The sequence below is a fragment of the Micropterus dolomieu genome, linkage group LG02, assembly GCF_021292245.1.
Source record: "Micropterus dolomieu isolate WLL.071019.BEF.003 ecotype Adirondacks linkage group LG02, ASM2129224v1, whole genome shotgun sequence".
Classification (NCBI taxonomy): Eukaryota; Metazoa; Chordata; class Actinopteri; order Centrarchiformes; family Centrarchidae; genus Micropterus; species Micropterus dolomieu.
In genome coordinates this window covers 21,350,703-21,375,160 of record NC_060151.1, presented here as the reverse complement: position 1 = coordinate 21,375,160, position 24,458 = coordinate 21,350,703, and the positions used below count along the sequence as shown (strand labels likewise).

At 42.5% G+C, this 24,458-nt stretch overlaps 1 protein-coding gene across 1 annotated transcript; it reads right to left on the bottom strand.

Annotated features, from left to right (window-relative positions):
* Positions 1–1,009: 1,009 nt before the first annotated feature.
* pde4a (phosphodiesterase 4A, cAMP-specific) lies at positions 1,010–21,742 on the bottom strand. Its single transcript, XM_046032560.1, has 15 exons — positions 20,886–21,742; positions 17,814–17,999; positions 17,360–17,396; positions 17,145–17,215; positions 16,320–16,369; positions 14,833–14,945; positions 9,535–9,628; positions 9,247–9,410; positions 8,478–8,576; positions 8,207–8,371; positions 7,925–8,024; positions 5,812–5,966; positions 5,534–5,656; positions 4,063–4,245; positions 1,010–3,857 (listed from the first exon to the last, which is right to left on the bottom strand). Exons 1-15 carry the CDS (start codon positions 21,077–21,079, stop codon positions 3,312–3,314), a joined length of 2,280 nt encoding a protein of 759 aa, XP_045888516.1. The 5' UTR covers positions 21,080–21,742; the 3' UTR covers positions 1,010–3,311.
* Between the last annotated feature and the right edge of the window lie 2,716 nt (positions 21,743–24,458).

Below are 24,458 nucleotides of genomic sequence, written 5' to 3'. Positions count from 1 at the left end.
TTTGTTTTTTCCCTTGAATAATCTTTCTTACTTGTGAACAAACACGTGAATTAAAGCCCAGAGAATTATTCACAGAGGGAGTCAGTCTGCGACAAAGTAACCTGACAGCAACCCGATGGGAACCAGCAAGGTCACCATTAATTGACATTTAGGCTATCAGGCTAGTTATTAAAGTTACTAAGAAACAGAGGTGGTGATAGTACTAGAAATGGCCAAGTTAGATAAGGACACATGTATTTCCTTTGAACGTGTCACATCCTATGTGACCACATCAGCTTCCATTTGACTTTGTAAGTCAAATAAATCCCATAGGCTATAAATAGAGAATGACTAATTTGTTTGATTATGCCTCTAGAAAAGGGGTTAACATTGAATACTGCACAATGAAGGTTTGTGATTTGGCCCAATGGAATATAAGAACAGGCGACTGCCAATGACCAAACCACCAGCACAGACTGTACACTACCTGACACACACTCTCTGCCCCAAAACCTGATGAAATAAAGTGCTGGTACAAATATATTTGATTTTAACAATATATGTGGACACTTAAAAAAAAGTGACATAATTTTAGCACATGTGAGCAAAAACATAATCAGAGAATGAAAAGGTGAGGATGTGGCCTGCAGTGCTTCAGTGGTTCACTTAACAACCCTAAGTGGTTATTTGTCAATCAGTATGACTTGGATAAATTTATAATTTACAATCCAATATTACATTATATACAAGAGTGGTAATGCTTAGAGATATATCATCAACACGTGATTCATTTTCCAGACCATCCACCAGAATGATATAAAAATAAACTGTACACAAACTGTTCAAAGAAAACACTTCCCATGGTTTTCTTTTCATCATTTAAAAAGAATGGCAGCAATCAATCAATTGAATTTTTTATAAGAAACAATTGCTACAGTATTGTGTTTGTATGGCAATTAAATATTAATGTTTTATAGCTTATGACATAACAGTAAGCCACAAAAAGAAAGCAACATCTTGAAAGTAAAAGGCCGATGCATATGGGAATCTTTTATTGATGTAACTGCAAGAGTAATCCTGGATTCCCATTCCATTAGATGAAAGCCTGTGTGGTGGCCCCGCAGCTCTGCTCCATCCTGCGACAGAGCAGGTCAAACACACAGGCTTCTGTTGCACCGAGCTGTGGTGTCTTCAGATAAGCTCAGTTACTGACCTGCAGAAACTTGCTCTTACCTTCAAATGAACCACACCCATGTTCTTTTATGTTGTTTTTTTTTTACCCTGTGAAAAACAAACACCTAAACAAACTGTGACCCATTTAAGCTGTGCTGATAGAATCCTGAACACCATTCCACAAGATGTGGGGATGCCAGTGAGGGAACAATGACACGTGACGACATCTTAAGCATCCTGCCCTCTCTTTCCATTACTTGCTCGCTTACTCACGACCACAAAATAAGCCACACAAACAAACACACGCACGCATCATCTCCAACAGGTCAACAAATCAATATCTGGTCAGATTCAAACATCCTTATTCATTCTCATTGCCTGCAAAATCTTAACTCCCATTTCTTATATTCTCTGCATGCCTCCAGGTATCTAGATGATAGTCATTTTACCGTCCTGATTAAAAAACAACACATTCTTTAAGTTGGTCCAAGCACCCCAACAACATAACTAGTTGGCAGCAATGTTTCCCTTTCCCCTCCAAATGAAACGCTGGACACATTGTGTAATGACACACTGATTCTCACAGAAATAACCATACAGACGTGATATAAATATACTAGGATATCTATTATATATCTTATAAATCTACATACTGGCAGGTATGTATCCTGCATCTGACATTAAGGCAAAAAAGCATCTAACATAACAAGGATGATTAGGGACTGCCAGACCACCATTTGGCCAAGTCATGCTTCTTTCCCCTGACATTCTGCCTCCCTGATTTTCTTATTCACCTGTGTGCCTTCAAATCACTTCACCCACTGAAGTTCTTCATCCTTTCCTTTGGTGAGAATTGTTGTGTATGGGGGGACATAAACACACAGTGCAAGTGGGTTAGAGATGGCGAGTGAAAATTTGTTCTGCTGATGAAATAATTCTGTATCCCTTCAACGTATTTAGCAACTGTTAAATAGAAAATAGGCAAAACTTATGCTTCAAAGCATCACATGGCTTATTATCAGAAAGTTTAAAAAATCATTCTAATAAGAGAAAAAAATAAAAGCTGGAAAGAGTCCACAGGTGTGTTGTGGTGGTGGTTGTGATTGCTCTGCATCTAGAGTTCTGAGTTATTATATTACCAGAAGAGCAACAAAGGAAGACTAACAGCTTAAAACATATCACCACAGAAACTGTACGTGTGAGATACACACCACAATATCATGAACAGTAAAGAGAGATCTTTAACAAGAGACAATCAAAAATTATAACAAAATCAGACACTCCTGTCCCACAATGCATTGCTTCACGACAGCTCCATTCAGGAAGCTGGTGTTTCAGAAAGGCACAGAGCCATCTTGCACCAGTAGCACTCTCCTTGTAAAGGGAAAAGGGGTATGGGACCCGGCGGTCCCTTCATCGCAGCGTCTTCCTTTGCTTCAATATCTTTTACTCTCCTCCTCCAACTCTGTGGATTTTTCTTATTTTTCTTTCCGACAGAAATGGAAAAAAAGTCACTCGGATGTGTAGCTTTTCTGAGGAGAACAGTATCTGTTGAGGTCCTAACAAACATGAATTACTAATACTGACTGAACACTAGTTAATACTTCATTAAGAGATGGCTTTTTCCAAAGAGTTTACTGATCATTGTCCCTCATGTAAATGCACACATGCAAACATACAGTAAAGTGTGTGCGTGTGTGTGTGTGTTGGTGTGCCTGTGCGTTTGCAAGAAAGGGGTACATTTGGGCTCCAGTTGTACTGTATGACTGATGTGTGAGTGTACGCACATTGTGTTGGTGTGTTCTACATGACTTACTCCTACTATGTGCTATGTGTGTGACACTCTCTGTGTGTTTATGTGTGTGCATTCCAGTCCCAGAGTGCTACGCGCTGTCTTCAGTTGCCCACCGTTAATGCTCTCCTAAATTCCTCTTAGTCTAAAATTCATTGTGAAATCAGTCGAAGGACTTGTCACCACTCCAAATCTACAGTTGCTGTGTAATTACCTTCTCTAGAAGCAATTTTAATTTATTCCCTTTTTGAAAAATATATTTAAAGGTCTGTATTGTCATTGCAGTCTTATTTGTTCTTGGTTTTGGCCATTGAAAGGATGAACAAGATAATGTGTGCAAGTGAGGAGGGAGATACAGGAGCAGAACTCATGTATCTTCAGCTTGTGAAGAAGAATCTTCCTCTTCCTCTACAGGACTTGTGTCAGAAAGTCTCTCTTTTTCAGATCTCACCTCCAACTGAGCTTTCAGTTCCTCCTCCTGCTCCTGCTCCTCCTCCACCTCCTCTTCCTCCATTGCCACCTCGTCCTCCTCTTCTATTATGTCCTCATTTTCCTCCTCTGCCATTATGCCTTCCTCTTTCTCTTTTTTACCCTCTTCCTCCTCCTCCTCCTCCTCCTCCTCCTCCCCCTGACTGCAGTCCTGTGCCACGTGGTTTGGCGTAGGGTTATCACACTCGTCTCCCGGTTCTCTCTGAGAGCCGTCTTCGAGGGTGAGCTGAAACTGAAACTTGTCCATGCAGGCGTTTAGCTCCTTATCGTGGCCCACAGGAGGTGGCGAGGGGCTTTGTGGGATAGTGCTCTGGTACCAGTCCCTGTTGTCCTCCAGAGTGTCCAAGATGTCCTGGGCATCAGGATGCACAAGGTCCCCCCATGTCTCCCACAGCGGGTGGACAATGTAGTCAATAAAGCCCACCTGCATCCAGATAAAGAAAGGAGTATGACTGACATCATATAAATTAGCTCAGTGGTGTCATTTTACTCCTTACAAATCAGCATTAAAAATGTATGAGGATGACTGCTGTGATCAGAGATGACTGATCACTATCTGCGCTGTACTTATCACCCCACCTACAGCATTAACAGTTATCCAGTTGTGTACTTCAGAGCTGATCATTTACCTGGCTCTTTTCCACAGATGCAGTGTGTTTATCGCACATGGGACTGATCTCCATCCCTCGCTCTCGCTCCTTGTCTCCCTGCCTGAAGAACTCCTCCATGATTCTCTCCGTCCATTGTCGATACACAGCCAGCGGTTTCGTCGGGTTGCTCAGGTCAGCACAGTGCACCATGTTCCTCAACACCTGCACAAGCACACAATCACATGTCACACACTATATTATGTATGTATGCAAAGTTTTAAATTACTGAGTACACAGGGGATCACCAACACATCTTTTAGAATCTAAAACAAGGTGGTTCAAACCCAGCTTTCTGATGACCTCTTTCACTTTGTTCCATTTTCCTTTCTCTTCTATTAATTGCCAGTACAACTCCAATCCCCTGCCTTTAAAACTAGGAAGCTTTCTCAACTTTTCCCCCCTCTTTTCCTATTTCTGCACACGATTTAGTCACAAACTTTGGCAGGTACACACAACACACATCATATTTAAAACGCTTCCTCTGCCACTCGTCACCATATTAACCAAGAAGAACTCTTCACCCATCTAATGTCAACAACTACGACTACAGATTTCTTGCCAAAACTCCAATCCCAATCAGTCAGGATTTTAACTGGCATACTGAACCCAACACTGCTCTCCTCTCTATTTCTGAGTATCCTGACCTCAGGTCAGACAACAACAACAGCCTCCTTGGCACTCTTGCGAAAACTGGGATATCTGAGAAAGCACTTGCATGTTAGTTAAAGACAGGTCAAATACATTCCTGCATGCCTGGCTGACATCTTCAGTCCATCAAACTCGATTTAGATGATACCAAGCAACTCTTCCTTTCTGCAAGACCTTTTGTCTTCTTCGGCAAAATAAAGTAACATCTATTTCATCCATTAAATACTTAAGCATAGCCCTTGATAACGAGATACTACAGATGTGGATTATTGAGTTCATCAGAGTCTGTGCATCTTATGGTCCTACCTTTTGTAATACCCAAGTTACTAAAACACTTAAAAAGAAGAGACTATTTAACCCTTTTTAACCTCCATTTTGCCTTAGCTTAACGGGTTGGAGAAAATGCAAAATAGCATTCTTGTGGTGTCCATGTCCACAGTGTAACCTCAACATGCCAATGACATTTTGACGAGGGGCATTTAAGTTATGATGAGACCATATCTCCCACGTAACAGACGTGTCCTGCAGAAGTGCAACACTTTGTCGCAGGGGTAAAAATCAGCCTTCACCTGAGTTGGTGTTCTGTCCACCGCCCCGTAACCTCTGCTTCAACTCTAGCCAAAGCAATGTTTACATCCTGCTTAGCCTTCTTCTCAAACATATTCAATTAATTTCTGAATTAATTGAATATATCCTGTCAATATTTCGGTAATTTTCACTTCTTTTAGAATCAGAACATCTGCTAAATGGCTAAATTGTCTGTTGAAGTTAAGTGTAAATTGACTGGAAGATGGCGTCTCACCTGTATCCGATCAGTGTAATGGTCGAGCAGCAGTACTCCAGAACTTGTCACTTTCTTGGTTTCCACCATAGTCTTGAGGTCTGCCAGCAAACTCATGTGTTTAGACATATCTGTTGCCAAAACCTGGAAAGGAAATTGATATGAATGCATTAGTAAAAAAAAAAACGATGGAGAATAGAAGGGTGGTAGGAGATAAAGGAGATCTAAGAAGCAGATGAAGGGAACTGAAGAAGGTAGCTATCTTCGTAATACAGAATTAGTGTGTTGACAACACTCACCATATCAATAACAAGTTTCCTCAGGCTCTGTCTTTGCCTTTTGCTGAGGTTCTGGAAGATGTCACAGTTGTCCTCGTGAAGCAGCTTAAAGCCCACAGCTAGGTGATGGTTCTCCAACACAGACTCATCATTATACATCAGGGCTAGCTCTGAGTCTGAGAGAAGCACCATAAAACACATATGAGTCAAAAACGCATACAGTAATTGCATCAGCATGCTCCTACTAGAAACACTGTGGTGGCACTGTTTCAAAATATACAACTACTTAGTTGAATAAAGAAAAACTCTGAATGCAAATAAAGTCTCTCCATTTAGAACAACAAAAACCACACAATTTACATTCTGAACAGATGTACTAAAAACATAGAACAAACTAAAACGTTTTTTTAACTTAAACCGACTACAGTACCAAAGGCAAACATAAAGGAGAATTTCAACTGACCTGAGAAACCATAAGAAAATCCAGTTATACATAAAATGACAACATTGACCAAATGTAGTGTCAGGCCACTTTACAAGAAACAGATGTTCAATTGCTTGTTAACCCAAATAGCTAATCAGTGAATCACATGGCAGCAACTCAATGCATTTAGGCATGTAGATGTGGTCAAGACAACTTGCTGAAGTTCAAACTGAGCATCAGTATGGGGAAGAAAGGGGATTTAAGTGATTTTGAACGTGGCATGGTTGTTGGTGCCAGACGGGCTGGTCTGAGTATTTAAGAAACTCCTGATCTACTGGGATTTTCATGCACAACCATGTGTAGGGTTTACAGAGAATGGTCCGTATAACAGAAAATATCCAGTTAGCGGCAGATGTGTGGACGAAAATGCCTTGTTGACGTCAGAGGTCAGAGGAGAATGGGCAGACAGGTTCGAGATGACAGAAAGACAACAGTAATTCAAATAACCAATCGTTACAACCAAAGTATGCAGAATACCATCTCTGACCAGACTACACATTGAACGTTGAAGCAGATGGGCTACAGCAGCAGAAGACCACACCGGGTGTCACTCCTGTCAGCTAAGAACAGGAAACTGATGCTACAATTCACACAGGCTCACCAACACTGGACAATAGAAGATTGGAAAAACATTGCCTGGTCTGACGAGTCTCGATTTCAGCTTTGACATTCAAATGGTACGGTCAGAATTTGACCTAAACAACATGAAAGCATGGCTCCATCCTGCTTTGTATCAACGGTTCAGGCTGGTGGTGGTGGTGTAATGGTGTGGGGGATATTTTCTTGACACACTTGGGGTCCCTTAGTACTGAGCATAGTTTAAACATGACAGCCTACCTTAGTATTAGTGCTGACCATGTCCATCCCTTTATGACCACTCTGATGTCTACTTTCAGCAGGATGATGCACCATGTCCCAAATGTCAAATCATCTCAAAACCACAGTAACCAGATCTCAATTCAATAGAGCACCTTTGGTATGTGGCATCATGGATGTGCAGCCAACAAATCTGCAGCAACTGTGTGATGCTATCATTTCAATATGGACCAAAGTCTCTAAGGAATGTTTCCATCACCTTGTTGTATGCCACGAAGAATTAAGGAAGTTCTGAAGGCAAAAGGGGGTCCAACCAGGTACTAGCAAGGTAATAAAATGGCCAGTGAGTGTATATCTCCTAGTATTTTCTCCTAAATGTTTTCTCCAATTCTTTGCAGCATGATTAGTTATAATATGATTTAGAGGTTGAATACATTTTATTATCAGCATAAACATAAAACAGTCACAATTTACATAAAAACTGACATGATAAATATATAAAATTAGAGTTTAAAAGCAACATTAAAGACAGACCTTTGCTGGGTAGAAAGATGTGAAATGCCAGGTATTATCAAAATAGCTGACCCAGAAAACGGGCCTCATCTTATTCTCACATAGTGGATCTTTATTGTACTGCTTCTTTTATAGCTTTCCACCCTTTATTGAGACGTACTAGTTTACTTACCTACTAGAACCGTTTGTTTTTTTCAGCAGCAGTAAGCAGCTTTTTGTTTGTCCTCCTTGCCATTATGAAGCCCCCTGTTTTCCCCCCATTCTATTTTTTTTTTTTATAATTCATACGTTTGTGTGTCTTATAATCACACGTTGACTCACTGGTGTTTATGAGGAATTGGTTGGACACTCCTGGATGGTCCACATCGTGGATGGCAGCAGCAAATAACGCAGCTAGTATCTCTAGATCTGTGAACACAGCCTGCGCCAGAGAGAAATTACACAAAAAGACAAAAGAGAAAAATAATCTGTTAAACAGCAGTTTACTATTTGCCTTCGACTACTTTATTATTTGTAGAGGGCCTGCATGTGAAGTTAGATGTGTATTTGGTATTTATAGTAATGGTGCGTCTTTGCCATTGGTGGATCAGAAGAGGTATTTACATCTAGAGCAGGTGTAGATAGCAGTACATGAGTAGACTGAGTGACATCTGCAGCGTGGAGGCTGTTGTGGTAGGCCACATTGGCGTGATAGTGGTCCTCCAGGGTCATTACATAGGTGACAAATGTATCTACAGGGATCCGAAAGGTCTTCAGTAGATCTCTTTCCTGCAGCAGAGAAAAGTCCACAGTGGTCACGGTCACAGATAGGTCATGCTACATGATATACTATATAATCCATTGCTACTTAAAGCTCAGTTTCTCCGTCTCTCACCTGGAAGATGGCAAACATTATGCAGCTGAGGGGTCGGTTATTAGAGAACTCTGCCACGCGAAAGATATTAAGGCCCCACATGTTCAAGTCGTTCAGCTCCTGGAGGCACAACAGACGACATTAACACACATCAGTACAACAATCTAGCAGTTTGTTACCTATCTTGATTCCACCCACGAAGGTGCATGATGCTACATTTGTGTGTTCTTTAGATTAGATGCTTTTAGATTATATGTTAGGTTGCATGAAACTTGCAACGTTTTATGGCTACATGACATTGTGTTGTATTGTGGTCCTTGCCAGTGGAAAAACTAGTTTCTGCTGTAATACAAAACATTTTTCCACAATGAGAAATAAAAAAGCACTGCTTCTGACTCTGACGGACCAATGCCAAAAAGATGTTCACAGGTGGTGTTTTAAGTTGTGGAAAGGTTTGCTTTTAAACTCCTTTGCAGTTGTGATATTATTTCATGTACCGTATTTCATGTAACAGTGTCTTGGGGTGCATTTTTCTGTTCACATTACGGGTATACAGATGGCCAAAGAAAGCTATGGAAATATGCATACAGAAATTCATGTGTGCTTCACACAGTTAGGTTTACATGAAGAGGTACAGTATGTTGAGAGTAGACAAGTGACAGGAAATACATCTAACCTATCTTTTCTGTTAATTTTATTGTTGTCCTCAAGATTTATTGTGCAGCAAGGCAGCATAAAATCATGAAACATAAACACAATAAAAACACAGTCAGACAAGTGATGTTTTTACTCTGGCTAACGCATCCTCATGTTCAGTCTTCACGCCGAAGCGAGGCATGGTGGAGTTGGAAAGGCTGGAACTGTGCGTGAGCTTCTTCACACCGCTGATGTGACACATGGGCTTCTCCCTCTCCCTCAAAGTCGGGGATGGGATTTCCACCTCGTTCTGCTTATCTGTGGGTACAAGAGTCTGAAGTCAGCCAGGATGGAGACTTGTGGGTTGTGCTTGACTTAGGGTCAAAGCTATGAGGGACTTGCTATAGTAGTTGGTCACAAATGGATGTCAGGTTTGCTTTACCTAGGAAGGTAGTGGAGATGTATTCTGACACCTGGTTCCCTGAGCGACTCATCTCTGACAAATGGGACAGCTCCCTGTTCAACATCCTCTTGAACTGAGGGGAGGACAGGCAGAAACAGAAAGTGAGTAGGTTACTGACATATCCAAAAATGTAGAGACATGCCGACTGGTAAACCTTCAGAATCCTTAACATTGTACTGTAGATTTTAATTGTACTGATACATAACAACAAAACATTCCTGTGAGTCAAATATGAGAAAATAAATTATCACCCTCAGTCAAGGCTTCATTCACTTTCAAGGGTGAAAAAATCGATTATGAATCATGCCTCCTCTTTTTGAGAACATACTGTTCAATACTTTGCTTGCATTTTTATTCCCATGTATTTATATGCTGCAATAATGGGGCATGTTTGTGTTTATTTTTCTCCATACATCTACTGTGGCAATCATGAACTACTAGTCTACAGGTCCTTGCAGTACAGACACAAATGTGATTATGTGAATACATTATCCCTTCGGACAGAAAACACTGTCCCCGAATGTTCTCTCAGCCTTTGTGTAATTTTTTTATTCCTATAGATAAGGGTGTTTTTTTGTAGGCTTGGTAGTTACCTGCCAAACAGACCATGAGAAGGTACAATGCAATTTGGACCCTTCCGTCTGTGTCCTACTGACTGATCTTTCACACATAACAATCTCCATGGCAACCAGAGCGGTTGCCATGGCAACTGCCTCCTCACAGTCAGTCCCTCAGCTCGATGTGAGAGCAGTGGCTGCTTGGGTGACAATCTGAGGGAGTAGGCAGGTGTCTCTGACCTTTACCAAGGTCAACCCTCCCCTCCTCTGCTGTCTTCCTCTGTACATCTCTCCTCCTCCTCCTCCTCCTCCTCCTCCTCCTCCTCCTCCTCCTCCCTGCCTCTCGAGGTAAACAACACTCTCCGCTACTGCCCTCAAGCCCCAGAATCCTCCTCCGTCACAGGCTCCACTTTGCCTCCCTGGCATTTCACACACTTCATGAATTCCCACCATCTTTCACTCTTTTGCTCTCAGTTATCTCTCTTTATCCACCCATCTAATCCAGCCTGGCGTTCGTTACATGATAGGCCAAGCAAATAGGTACTCTGACAGCAAATCGTAGAAGCAGTCAGGCAGAATCAGTCATCAGGAGCCAGGAAAGCAAGTCAAGCCCAGTGGCACACTTAGGCAACAAGCTCAGCCCAAACCTCCTCCTCTCTCTTTCTCTTTTTTGCTCTCTCTCGCTCTCTCTCTCGTTCTTTCCTTCCCTAATGCTGTAATGCTGAGTCATAGCTGCCAACGAACACTTCCACGGTGCCAGTCCGAGTGCCAGGACAAACAACTCTTCTTCTGACACTGACTAATGAAACAAACATGCTAACTCTGCACAGACATGACCACAAACACACACACACACACACACACACACACCTGCACATGTGTGGGACCCAGGAGGGCTTTATTTTTTTTAAATGTCTAACTATGATTATGAATAGCATACATTAATAACCAAATAACACACGTGTTAAATGTGACCCTCCTCTGAACTATACCTTCTGCAGTTAATTGATTCAGACTGTAAACATATCAGCAGAGAAGCAACGTATATGTCCAAATGTGCCCAATGTCATTCAAGAAAACAGGAAAGACAAAAGCCAGAATGTGTTTTTACTACCACAACTAATGCAAAGCTGACACATCAGTGAAACTTAACACAATGTCTAACTTTATACATTTTTATGGATGTTGCATGATGGTACACCTGAGGATTAAAGGAACAAAAAGAAACATCTACTCAGTCCTGAGACAATAAGCATTGTCCTTCATTGACAATACGCTTGGCTTCCTTGAGTCTGTATTGAGGCCAGCCTTGGGGTAGCAGGAGAGAGAGACAGAGGGATGTGGGACGCAGGTGTGGAGGATGGAAACGGACATTATGTGACACTGCAATGTACCTGCAGCAAAGATGGCTAGACTACTAATCACAGAGCTATTTCTTAGATTTTAAGCAGCTTGGTGTACTCTCAAAGGATGGACATGGAGACCAGGTATGGAAGGATGAAGAATGAGAGTGATATTGTATTTTTGTTTACAGTGCCACTGCAATGTAGACACACTGAGCAGAGTTAATAAACTCGGTGCCTTTATCAGTTTTCCTCTTCAGTGGATTTATGTATCATTTATGTATGCGAACACCCTCACCAATATTCTGTCTTACAGTTTTTCTCAAAGCCACTGTCAAAATCCCCCTTTTCCACATAAATTCAGTATATGATGAACTAGTCCCCATGTAGTACCTTTTAAGATTCTCCTTTATAAACACCGTTACTGAAGTAAGCAAATAGATGAGTTTATAATGCATGCATAGATGTAACAATAACACTTGTAGAGTCCACAACATCTATCCAAGATGGCCACTGCCAGGCCTTCTTGCCCTCTGCAAGCTCTCTGAGCCCTACCTGGTCCCACCAGCCAATGAGCCAGGGCCTGGAGCAGGTCTCACAGAACAGGTCCACTAAGGGCGTCCTGCGCTCCGCCGCCGTCCCACTCCCATCCAGAACCCCCCCAGCAGCTGCACCAAGGTCCAGCTCTGCCCCTGCCCTCCCCTGCAGGGGGCTGTAGCTGGAGGAGCGGGGCAGCCTGTAGCCCCCTGGTACAGGTGAGGGGCAGGGGGATGGTGCTGGGTCAATGGCCTCCACTACACCCATGTTGAGGGTGACGGGGGGTTTGGGCCGATGGCACAGGCAGGAGGTGCGATAGTGGAGCGGGGTGGGGGCACTGCGGGTGCCCCAGTGGCATGAGGGCGTCGTCAGGGTGTGCGGGGAGAGGCCACAGCCAGTCAAGCCGGAACACTCCAGAATGACGGCTGCCCCGAGAGGAGACGAAGGAACGGGGGAAGGGGGTGAGGGTAGGGGCTGCTGGTGCAGACTGTCCTTGCCTACATGCAGCACTCCAAAGCAGGCCACCCGGTCAGTCCAGAGTCAGGCTCCAGTCTTAGTGTGGTCCGAAGATCAGGGTCCCCCTGATGGGCAGACCAGGAGCCCCCTGGATCCGGCTGCTGTGGAGACTACATCTCATCCCATTTGCTGGGCAGACTGACCCAAATGTACTGTCACTGCAGGGTAGAGGTGGATGGGAGCCGAAAGAGGGAAGATGGAGGGAAACAGAGAGGGAGAGGGAGCGAGGGACTGTCTGAAGGGCACAGAGAGGAGCCGATGGAGGAGATGAGTGGGGAATGTGAGAGATGTAAACGAAAAAAATGATGTTGAAAGAGCTGAGCTGCTCGGCAAACAGTAATTAAAAATTTAGATGATGGAGGTGAGAGTGATGGATTGATGGTGACGCCAGGACAGAAAGATTACCATAGTATCGAATGAAGGAGTTAAAGGGAGCTTGGATGACAACAGGAACATCGGGGAAGGATGAAGGGAGAAGCAGAAGATAATAGCGAGAGAAAAGCAAGGATGGAGTGGATGAGAGTGGCAGTGAGAGAGAAAGAGACAGAGAGGGATGCAGGCAGGCCTGTAGCAGACGGTCAGGCTGAAGAATCACACCAGAGCTGTGGTCTGGAAAAACAGGCTCCCTCTCCCTGCGTCGACTGCCCCTCCCCCACGTTACGGATCCAGAGGGCCGGCCCAGTCCTACCGGTGCATCAGCCCGCCTTTGCCGTCTCACACTGATCCCAGCAACACACTGTCGATCCACAGCCAGTCAGGCTGCCTCCTGATTGCTCCGTAGCCCAGTCCCCTGCTCCAAGTCAATCCATGCCTCAGCTGGCCAAAATGCCAGAGGTCTAATCCTGCCGCTTTAGGCTGCCGTTCCTCCTCCAATGCTCTGCATCTTGCGCCATTTCCCTGGATGCTGTAGACAGCTCTCGCAAGCTAATCAGGCAGTGTGGCTGCAGGCGCATGCATGTGTGTGTGTGTGTCTGTGCCTGCTTCTGCTCGCTGTCTGAGTGCGCATGTGCGAAAAGACAGCATGTACGTCTGTCGAAAATATGTGTGTGAGCGAGGGTGTGAGTAAGAGTGAGAGACTGAGTGGGAATATTCATGTGTACCTCCATGTTGGCACAGTGCAGAGGATTTCTGTAGATGAGTTGCGGCTGCTAAAAGGCAGCAACATATTCACAGAGACTCTGTTTACCACAGGAGACTCTTCTAATTGTATGTGTGCGCACCCCCCCCCCCCCCCCCCCCCCCACACACACACACACACACACACACACACACAAACACACACACACAAATTATGTATTTTAAGCAGTCTCCTCTTACTCATTAGAAACATGAAGAACCTTGCAGTGAAGTGCAACATGGGAAGAATTTATAATATAAAACAAACATGGCACACGTGGCTGTCTCTTTAAGACAGAACACTATTAAAGGAGCATCACCTCTATTTCATTGGTTGTTTCCCAAACCACGTGGCTTGTGGTCAGAGTGGCAAGCCAATGACTAAAAGGGAAGGGCAGACCCTGCTGCTGTTCGATAGCAACCAAGGTTACAGCAGACATCAGCATCAGGGCGCGTACCCCTCCCTCCCATGTCCTCCATATCCAAAGACTGTCATCTTCCCTCCCTTCTCTCTCCCTCTCTCTCTCTGTCGCTGTACCCCCACAAATACAAATTCATGCATACTTAAGAAGCCTGCCCATGTGCACATCTACAGGCGTTTTTTATCTAGTACTGCAAAATGCACACCTTCATCTCTTGCAGTTACGAAAACAAATATGTGTGTCAGTTCAGTCCAACAAATACCACAAAAATCCAGAGATGGTTGGCCACATTATGTATCAGATGCAATTAAAATCTACGCATCAATACAATTGCTACCACAGGGTTGCAAATTAACCCAGGAAACAAATATTTTCAAGAATTACAACTCAAGAATTACAAATCTCTCCAAAATTGACACCATACTGTAGAAAAGGCAGATTAGGGGGGTTTACAATCCAAATGTAAACCCCAAATGTGTTCTTAAAAGTAAGTTAAATGAGTATTACATACTGCTCCTCAATTCACTTTAATAATTTACCTTGGTGGACCTGGATTGTTTGTATTTGTAGAGTGGAAGCTTAAACAGGAAGTTTGATGTATTTTATACACTGAGCGATGCAGCTGCAACCAAATAATCAGTTCTCATGAAGTGATGAAGTCTTCTCGTGAACCATGAAATACACAGTTGTTCATGAAGAAGCTTGGCACCATACTGAGTGTTAACATTGACGTAGAAGGACAGTGGAAGTACAAGTGAACATGTTTGTGTGTGGACAGGTGTGCACCTTGTTGGAAGCCATCTCGCTGACTGAGCGGTGAGTCTGAATGGTCTCCAGCTGGTCCAGACACCAGTCCAGTTCCTCCAGAGTCTCCCGAGCCATCTGCTGGTATGTCTCCTCTGGGAAGAACAGACAGACACACGCACATGCACACACACGCCAACAAAATAAAATAAAAAGTGTGATATGCTACCACTCAATTAATTGCATATTAATTATATTTCAGTACATGCAATAACACTTGACAACAAGTGAAGCAAATTTGTGTTTTCTGATGCTGTATACATGTTTTCATATCAGTAATATTTATTTATGTATTGCACATTAAAATGGGACTACATTTTAGATTGTGATTAGCAGATTGACACAAAAAATTATAATTTAAATTCAAAACATAAGATAGCTTTGAGTCTAAAATTGATTTATGGGCCCTTTAATATGCATATTTAAATAGACAGCTAAACTTTTCATGGATTCATATATAAAAATGTTTTCAGATAATTCGATCTGGTCAGAAATCTTTATAAACACACTAAATTCTGCTTCCTAAGGAATCGCAATTTTTTTTTTTTTACCTCATTACATTTAGAAACATATGTCTGTGAATAATCACAGCCATCCAGGTCATATGTATCCAAGCAGGGTTAAATCGAGGGCAACTGGACTTGATTGAAGATGTTTCAGCTCTCATCCCAGAGGCTTCTTCAGTGCTGACTGACTGGCAGGGAGTCCCAGGTATGACTTGTTGCGGTTGTTGGAGTCACTTGAGGCCTCACAACCACAACTGCTGTTCCAACTGCAATGCGCACTGACAAATCAAGTGGAATCCAACACCTTGATAATCGACCCCACAGAGGTTAAATAGCTGGGACTCCCTGCCAGTGAGTCAGAACTGAAGAAGCCTCTTGGATGAGAGGCAAAACATCCTCAAGGATCTTCAATCAAGTCCCATTGCCCTTGATTTAACCCTCCTTGGATGTAGAAACAGAACAATCTGTATGGTTAGAAAAGAATTGATTGCGCCACTAATATTAACTGTTAAGATAATAATAAAAATAAATGTTCAGGCACTCTACAGTTGAAACAACAAACTCTGCAGGGTAAATTAAAATAGTTTGGGGCCTTGCAATGCTGCCTGTCCAATGAAATGGGTTACAGCATTTTCTCTCAGTGTCTATAGAGTGAAAATGTCCTTTATACATCTTTGAATGAAAAGAGATTAAACTCTCTCAGCCTTCCCTTTGTTATTTCTAACTACACATATCTTTTGTAGCTTCAGCATTACATGTTGAGTCATTTAAGAGCTATCCAGTCTCTTAAATTGTATGTAGTACAGTTAATTTAAAAAATCCTCAATAATAGCCACATGATGTGCTGTGCTGTTCTTTTCATTACTGATGATGCATTTTGGGGACTGTGAGTATGTCCCTAAATCCTTGTGAGGGGACTGTGGGACTCTTTGGGAAAAGAGTTTTAATTAGCTGACAACATACCAGAGAGCGTAGCTTGGGGAACAGTGGGTTGGCTTGTCACTGGTGACCTCCTGTGGACAAACACATCATTACATCAGAGGGCGAACCACACACTGCTGCCCCCTGCTGGGGTTCAACACACTTTCAGCATTAGAGGATGAAGCAACAAAAGGCTTGGCTCGCAGGGGGGATATAAATATGTTTATGTGTTATTCATTTATATGCCCCTTAAAAAGAGACAAAGGAAGGAGTGCAGGTCTATATTCAAATGTCTCTGAATATCAAATAACACTGCAATGTGTTAATTTTTAAAATGCATAAAAATTCCCTTGTTTCACTTCAAATATTCAAGTATCCAAAAATAGGCAAAGACAAAGCATGAGCTCTGCTGTCCATTTAAATATCCTTCGTGGTTTCATAATTGTCTAGTGAGGGAGGCATTTTCAGGGCACAACACTGCATAATTATAGATGCAGATAATTCTGTGGTGTGTTCTTTATATATCATATTGACGTGGAGCTAAAAGCCTGCCAAGCTGAGCTCCTTCTGTCTACTGCATTACAAAGGAGAATAATTTTAGTGTTATTGACCGTCTCCATCGTCTGGGTACAGAGTCAGGGACATACATCTGAGGCATGGTGTTCTCTGCATCCAGTCCTCAGCCAGACAGTTGGAGAGATGCCAAATAATGCAGATCATATTTTCCTTGCGCACAGGCTGATAATCATAAACTGGTTAATCATGATGGCAAAAGTGTTTCCCATGGGAGCAAGGCAAAGGAGACATTAGCAAACATACACTGCAAACTAAGTGGGGGGAAGGGGTGTTTGACGGCATGATACTGACTTGTTAGTGGGTGTTGTGACATTGGCGAGGATGGTGAAGTTGCTTCTTACGGTTCGTAGGCTGGCCAACACCTGGGGGATGGATGGACAGCGTAGGAGGGAAAGAAGGAGGAGGAGGAGGGGGGGGGGAGATGTTCACTGCACTAATTAGCCACTTTTTCCTAGTCATTTACGGCAATTAAACATGTTAAACAAGGTGCAGAAAAAAAAACATACCTGAGCAAAAGGGGTGACGATCATGTCTTCGGCGTGCCTACAGGGGAAAAGATGGAAACAAGTGGAGAATGAGATGAATGTGAGTGGTTTGGGCAGCTGCGGCACTTGGTGTTAGTGTTTATATTAGTGGCTGTATCTGTGAGCTGGATGTTTACAAAGACCTATGTGGATCTAAACAGAGAAATAGTCCTGAAATACACTAATGGAAGGTTTTCGATGGTTTAGCCTTACTGAAAGACAAGCCAGGAAACAGAGCACAACAGTTAATGTTAAGAGGATTCATCATGATTTCATTAGCATAATGATTGCATAATTACAGTCATAATCATTGCTGTGTTGATTGGGATAATTTGCAGTTACTGTGGGGTGTGTGTGTGTGTGTGAGTGAGTGGACACTGCATGTTTCAATTCCGTCTGGGGCGTGATGGATCCAGGATGATGGCTTCATGCTTACCCCTCACTGTTGATTGAGGAGTTGCGTGACATGGTTTTGGGGGACGTGTCGTAGTCTGAGTCTGAGCGGTACAGGAAGGACTCCCTGCGTTGGCTCTGGGGGAAAGAAGGGTGGAGCACCAACCCAGGACTCGCCTGCGAATCCATGGGACTGCGGCCTGGCGAGGGGCCATTCTCCGAATCGAAGCTGAAGGTTTAGAGAGGACAAGGACGAAATTGGGTTTACAATCGTAAATTTAATTTAAGTGTTGTTACCTCCTCTGTCTGATTAAGATAGCCTACCTTGTTTTCTGCCCCTGTGTTTCACATATGTTTAATTACCTGCCCTGTTCTGATTTGTCTGGAACTTAAGACCTAAAGACGTTTACACTCAACAGCCTGTTTGTTTGAGTTTTGCTTTTGAGTCCATTGTCTGTTGGATCCAGCTGTCATTGTTTGTTTCACTGCTGCTTCTCAATCATCTCACAGTGATAACCAATAGTTGCCTGATAAGCCTGAACACCACAAGCACAAGTGATGGCATCCATCCTCCATTAGTGGTTGGAGTTTCTTTTAGAGAGGAAGATGAAGAAAGAGAGATGTGACAGGAACTACAGCAAGAATCCATGCAGCTGTGACTCTGCTTTGCCGTTGGATTGGCAGAGTGCCACCGGGCTGCCCTGAGAATTACACTCTACTGACAAGTCAGATTTTAGAGCAGGTCGTGTTTAAGTGAGTAAAATGAGCCACAGCTTCTCTCTGGGCCAAAGCTGTCTTTTTTTATTATGAAATCAGTATTGAGACCAGTGTAAAGACCTCTTACACATATAAAAACGGCTTATTCTTACCATCAGAAAACATCAGCAATAAACATAAATTCAGCGTTATTTCTATAGCACTTTAAACACAACACAGTTGATGCGAATCAAAAAACAAAAGAGACAATCAGAGTGATAATAGTAATAACAGTAGTAATAGTAACGAAACATGGGTACACAGAGTTTATAATGACAACACACCCCTACAGAGACTTCAGGGGAAATGCCTGAGCTGGTAAACTTAGGCAGAGTTAAAGGCTGTAGAGTAAAAGTGTGTTTTAAGATGACTCTTGAAAATCTCAATAGTGGTGGAGGAAGAGAACTGTATAGTTTTGGAGCATTGATAGAGAAGGCCCTGTTGCTTTAACACTTAGTCCTGGATCTCAGGACAGACAGAAGTCTTTGGTCAGAAGATCTCCGTTTAGTTCAGTTCATCACTGCATGATATGGACACAGGAGACAAAGTGGATACTGGATATACATCCAACGTCCAACCCAAAAATGTTGTGGCAGTGATGAAGCAACATTGTTATTGACCTTTACAGATGTAAATCAACGTCTGTCTGCTCCTTTTAGTTTGAGAACGAAAAACATCTGTCCACAGAATCTGACCATCACACCGATACACAAGGCTGAAGCTAACTTTTTCTGAGAAGGGAAGTCAGTTTTACCTTAAAAGGGTTTTAGTGTTTGGGATCATTTAACAAGAAAATGATGGGCAATTTTGAAGTAACAACACAGACAGATACAAATTTATCTGACAATACAAACTACTTGAATTGTTATTATGTTTGTTAAATACTAAAAAGCCATATGTAACAATATGAATCGATAATTGTCACTTTCAGGCTGCAGTCAGATGTTTGGATGACAAGGATAGATAGGGATTGCAGTGTAGCATCTATTTTTAATGTAGGATAACTTCTCCACAACACCTCCCCACGCCCGCAAAACTTCTCATACTTTTACTGTCAACATAGTTGTGAACGGCTTTCAGTTTCACCTCTTAAAAAGAATTATGATATTTTTAGGATTTACTTCTAAATTGGCCAATTAGGAGCCACTCTTCTCCCCCAAAGGCTTTGTGAATATGGCTACAGATCAAATTATCATGAAACAAGTTTCCCCAGTGATGAAAAACAAGTCTGCCAGGGGGACCCACGTGCTAATCCCTGTTTTTTTTTTCTTTTTATGCAGACTTTGAGAGTAATTATGAGACTTGAGCATTCTGAATTCAGCACTTCCCAAAATGTAATCCATCTGACTAAGGTTATTAGAGTGTGTGCATGGAATAATTTACTCTGAAATCTTGGAGCCGCATTATAAACATTTGCACACATGTTGATAATGCTCACACCTCAACTAAACTGATGAAGAACAATCACAAGTCACTACAGCTTCTTTTTTAAATAGAAAAGAGACATGTTAGTAAGGACTAGGGGTGTGCCAAAAAATCAATACAGTTATATATTGTTATACATTTTTCCGTGATACTGTGTTGATATTCCAGCCCATCACATCGATACATAAATAAAAAAAGAGCTTTGAGACGATTAGCTCAATGCTAATATACCATTAACATGCTAACGGACATTAGCATCGCGATATTATAATCTTAACATAAATTACACATTTTGCTTCACATGCTGAACATCCTGAGTGACATACTGTGCAAATACTTAAAGTACATATGTTTCCTGAGATCTGTGTGAAATAAAAAAGAGCTGCTAACTTCAATGTTCATCTGCTACTCTGCTGCTTCAGCACTCTACACAGACAAGCTTCAGCAACCCCAAAGGGTCAAAACTCAAACCCTATAGCTATCACTAGGTGGAGAAAGGGCAGCACAATGCTGTGTCACTGAACAGTTATCACTATAATCTGACATAGCCTACATATTGGACTAGGTGGTACACAGCAATTTGTATTTTCAGCACAAAATTCAGTAACTTCAGTGAATTTGCATTTTTATGTGCCTTTTATAAAGAAATGTTTTATAAGAATTTTTCATAGTTGCTCTACAGTTCTGTAATTTTAATTTACAGACTGAAAAACGTGTGTATGTATTCATAGTTAGACAGATATCGTGACTTATCAATTTAGGATTATCTAGCAGTATATCGATTATTGCAGAATTGCTGTATTTTGATATTATCGTTCTCATGAGCCATGTATCGTGTATCATATTGTATCGTATCGTGAGGTACCCTGCGATTCCCACCCCTAGTGAGGACTGGGTCAAAGTATAGACCAGTGGTCTGGATGCAGAACTGTACCTGCAAATGCAGTGAGAGGAGCGTCTGCGCTCCTGAATACTGCGGTTCAGTTTCATACGTCGAAATAGAGCAGAGCCTCCATGTCCACGAGAGTGATCAACCGGTGACCCCGGTGAGGTGAGAGAGGGCACAGGAGGTGGACCCTCAGGACTCTCCCACAACCTCAGCTGTCGTGTCAGCTTCCTCTGACTCATCGCTGCCAGCTCTGGCCCTGGTGGAGCCGACAAGTTAAAGAAATCTCCCCCAGCCTCCACTTAAAACTGTCTGTCTCACTCTCTTTCACTGTGTCCCTCCCACGCAGTCCCTCTTGTCGACTTTTTAGTGCGTCGACTCACGTCTCAGGCAGACAGAACCGCAGCACCTGCCGTACGTGGCGCAAACTGTCCTCAATCCAGAGCAAGATCTAATAACGAGGCCTGATCCTCCCTTTAGTCCTGCTCTCCCATGTCTCATGCTGGAGGAGTCAAATTGCATCAACATGCATATCCTGCTCTGTGATCCTCAGGCCCTGGATGCATAAACTCCAGTTCCCCCCTTCTCACTTCTTCAGTTTGTTGTCTGGATTTATTGGCTTAATCCTTGCCTGTGCAGATTTGTTTGAGGTTTGTCTGTTCCTCAGCGCTGACAGCCGCCCAGAGGAGAGTTCTTCTGATATTTCATCACGTCAGCTCTGTTTGACTCCCACCGTTTGCTGCTGCTGGGACCGACCGGCCCAAACTGGACCTGTGTCCCCAGCTGGTCTCTAGATTGCTGTGGCTGCTGTCTCACATTCACAACCCTGGAGACGCCCGGGCTGGAAAAACAACCAAGGGACCTTTGATGATGTCTGTTAATTTCCTAATTAGGCAGCATTTTGCCCTTCACGTTGTCTCTGTTGCTCTTTCTCTCCTTCCCCCGCCTCCCTGATGCAAGCATGTGCTCTCACTATCCTTATCTCACTGCACACAGTTCCTCTGTAGCAACAGGAAGGGTGATCAACAGACAACCAGCGCACAACACAGAGCCTGTGTAATGAGGATTTGAAGTGAAGAAAGAAAACAACTCACAAAGAGGAGGAGAAAAGAGAGGGAAAAAGTCAGGGGAGAACTGGTTGACTCATACCCCTGTGTAAATGTTTGCATGTTCTCCTAAAGGCCATGCAAGGTTTGCGCCCAAAACATTTTGTATTTTGACATCAACAGCCTTGCTCACCAGCAGCACTTTCCTTGGCCTTTAGATGTGAGCAGACACAGTGCTACCTTAATATTCTCCACGAGCAACAATTAGACCATGAAATAGCTTTCAAACAAGGTGCATTAGGTCAACCACAACTAATCCAGTGATGACATCGGAGATAGCAATGTTAGTCAGCCTCAAGCGGGATTTTTTTTTTTTTTTTTTTACACACTTAATGGTTTCTCAGCCCGTGGATGCTTTTCTAAAACACTGCACCTCAAAATGCAAAAATATTTGACTGTAGTGTTAATAAAAACTATGTTGGACCTATTGAACCACTGTAGGTATCAGGTTTGCTGGCAGCACAGTTCTTGAGGTGTAATTTATTATTACTATTCACAATAGGAGGTATAGATTAATTGCACAGTAACTACCTCATTAACCCCAGAAATGCCAAAATGACATTTTGAAACAACACAGTTGCAAGTGTGCCAATTTCCTTTGAAGAGATAAGAAAGAAGTGCTGAGCAAATTATTAAAGTATTACATGAGAATTTCCCAGTAATGTTTGCACAGTGTACTGTAGTACATTTCTGTGGAAGTGTTTTTTACTACCGGATAATATTTCTAACGTCACATAGTTATTGTAGTTCCTCAACCAATAAATTAAATAGTAGGAAAATAAACATGAACAGATCATACTTTGCAGCATCGCATGCTGTTAATTCTTGATTGAATCTAATTCTTAATTTCTGCTTGTCTGAGTGGAAAACTTACTCCAAACACTTTTAATTTTTTGGTAGCGGGGCTAACCTTTTGTCAGTGTTTGGAGTACAGATTGGACATTTTAAATTGCGTGCGCATGTGTGTCTGTGTCGGCACATCTGTGCGACAACCTGCGGTTGTGTGTTTATTTGCAACTGTCGTCAGACACAAAGAGGAGTGGTATTCAAACTTTGTGTCACAATCTGAATACACACTCTGCGCATACCAAATGAGGGCACAAATGAGACGACTTGTGAATACTATCTGTTTTTCCCTCAGCCCATTTCTGCAAGAGCAGCTAGCAACAAAAAAAAGCAAGCAAACCCTGCTGCATGAATTCAGTGTTCCACCTTTCAGTGAGCAGCTTAAAGCCTGAGCACAGCGAAGAACACAGTAAAGATAAGATGCCTTGTCAAGATGTTTCCTCCTCTCCTCTTGCCTTCCATATTCGGTAGTTTACCCTTTCTTCTGAGTCTCTTTTTTCCTGGTGGAGAGTAACTATCGTTTGTTTATGCACAGGGGATGGATGGTGGAGCTCGCCTTAGTAAAGTCACTTATCAAAAGGCCTCACATACAGACTGTTTGAACATTGCCTTTCAAAGACAGACTGGGGGAAAATGTCAATAATTCTAATTCACATGACAGTTACTATTGTAATCTCTGGAGAGCTGATGAAGAGACAATTATTCTATCTCCTATTAAATACCGAGTCCCAGCTCAATAATAGCTTGTGAATCCTCTCAAAGTGACTCATGCACACATGTGGACACACACACACACACACACACTGGCTAAAACACACCCCCATGTTGCACTTAAGCACACACACAGATGAGCATTAAGGCTGAAGCTCTTTTGTTTTCACTCAAACACTATAAAAAGGCAAACTAGATGCATCCACACACACACACACACACTGTGCAAAGAGTGATTATAAATTCGTGGGCAGCTCTCTTGGATTTATTATGTGAAAGCAGAGTCCCTGGAGTGTATCACTGCGGACAATGACATGATGATCAGAGGTTTCGGAGGGAAGGGAGTTTGTGCCAGCTGAGTGACTCCTTCTTATGGCAGATAACAAACTGCCTCTGTCAGGATGGAGAGGAGCAAATTAAAGCTGCTGTCTCTCATGTAGGCCCGCTACCTGAACCGCCTCACTCTGTTAACTTACTGGTGCTCGGTGGCGTACATATGGTAATGGATATGTTAACAACTGTACCATCCACAGCTGACTGATGGTGTAACCCTTCAACTGATGGTTTACATCAGGTTTTTTGATGATACATGGTAGTGTGGCTCCGAAAACATGCAATGAACACACAGTGAACACACCATAAGAGATCAGAAGTAAAACAAATACAAAATCTGGCCACCCTTTAACATCCTGATGGAATATATAACTATAGCCTTATAATACACCAATAATATTCAACCACAACTCTTTGATCTTGTGTTGAAAACCATTGATTTGAAATGAATGAATGTTACTATTTCTACACAATCTGGAAATAACACTTTTCAACCCTTACTTAATCTCTAATAGAGCATGTTTATCTTCAAAAAATAAACAAGTATTTATTCTCCCTTTTAGCCCGCAGTTGATATAAAGCATAGGGAACTATTGAACATCACATATGAAATGCAGCTTCAATA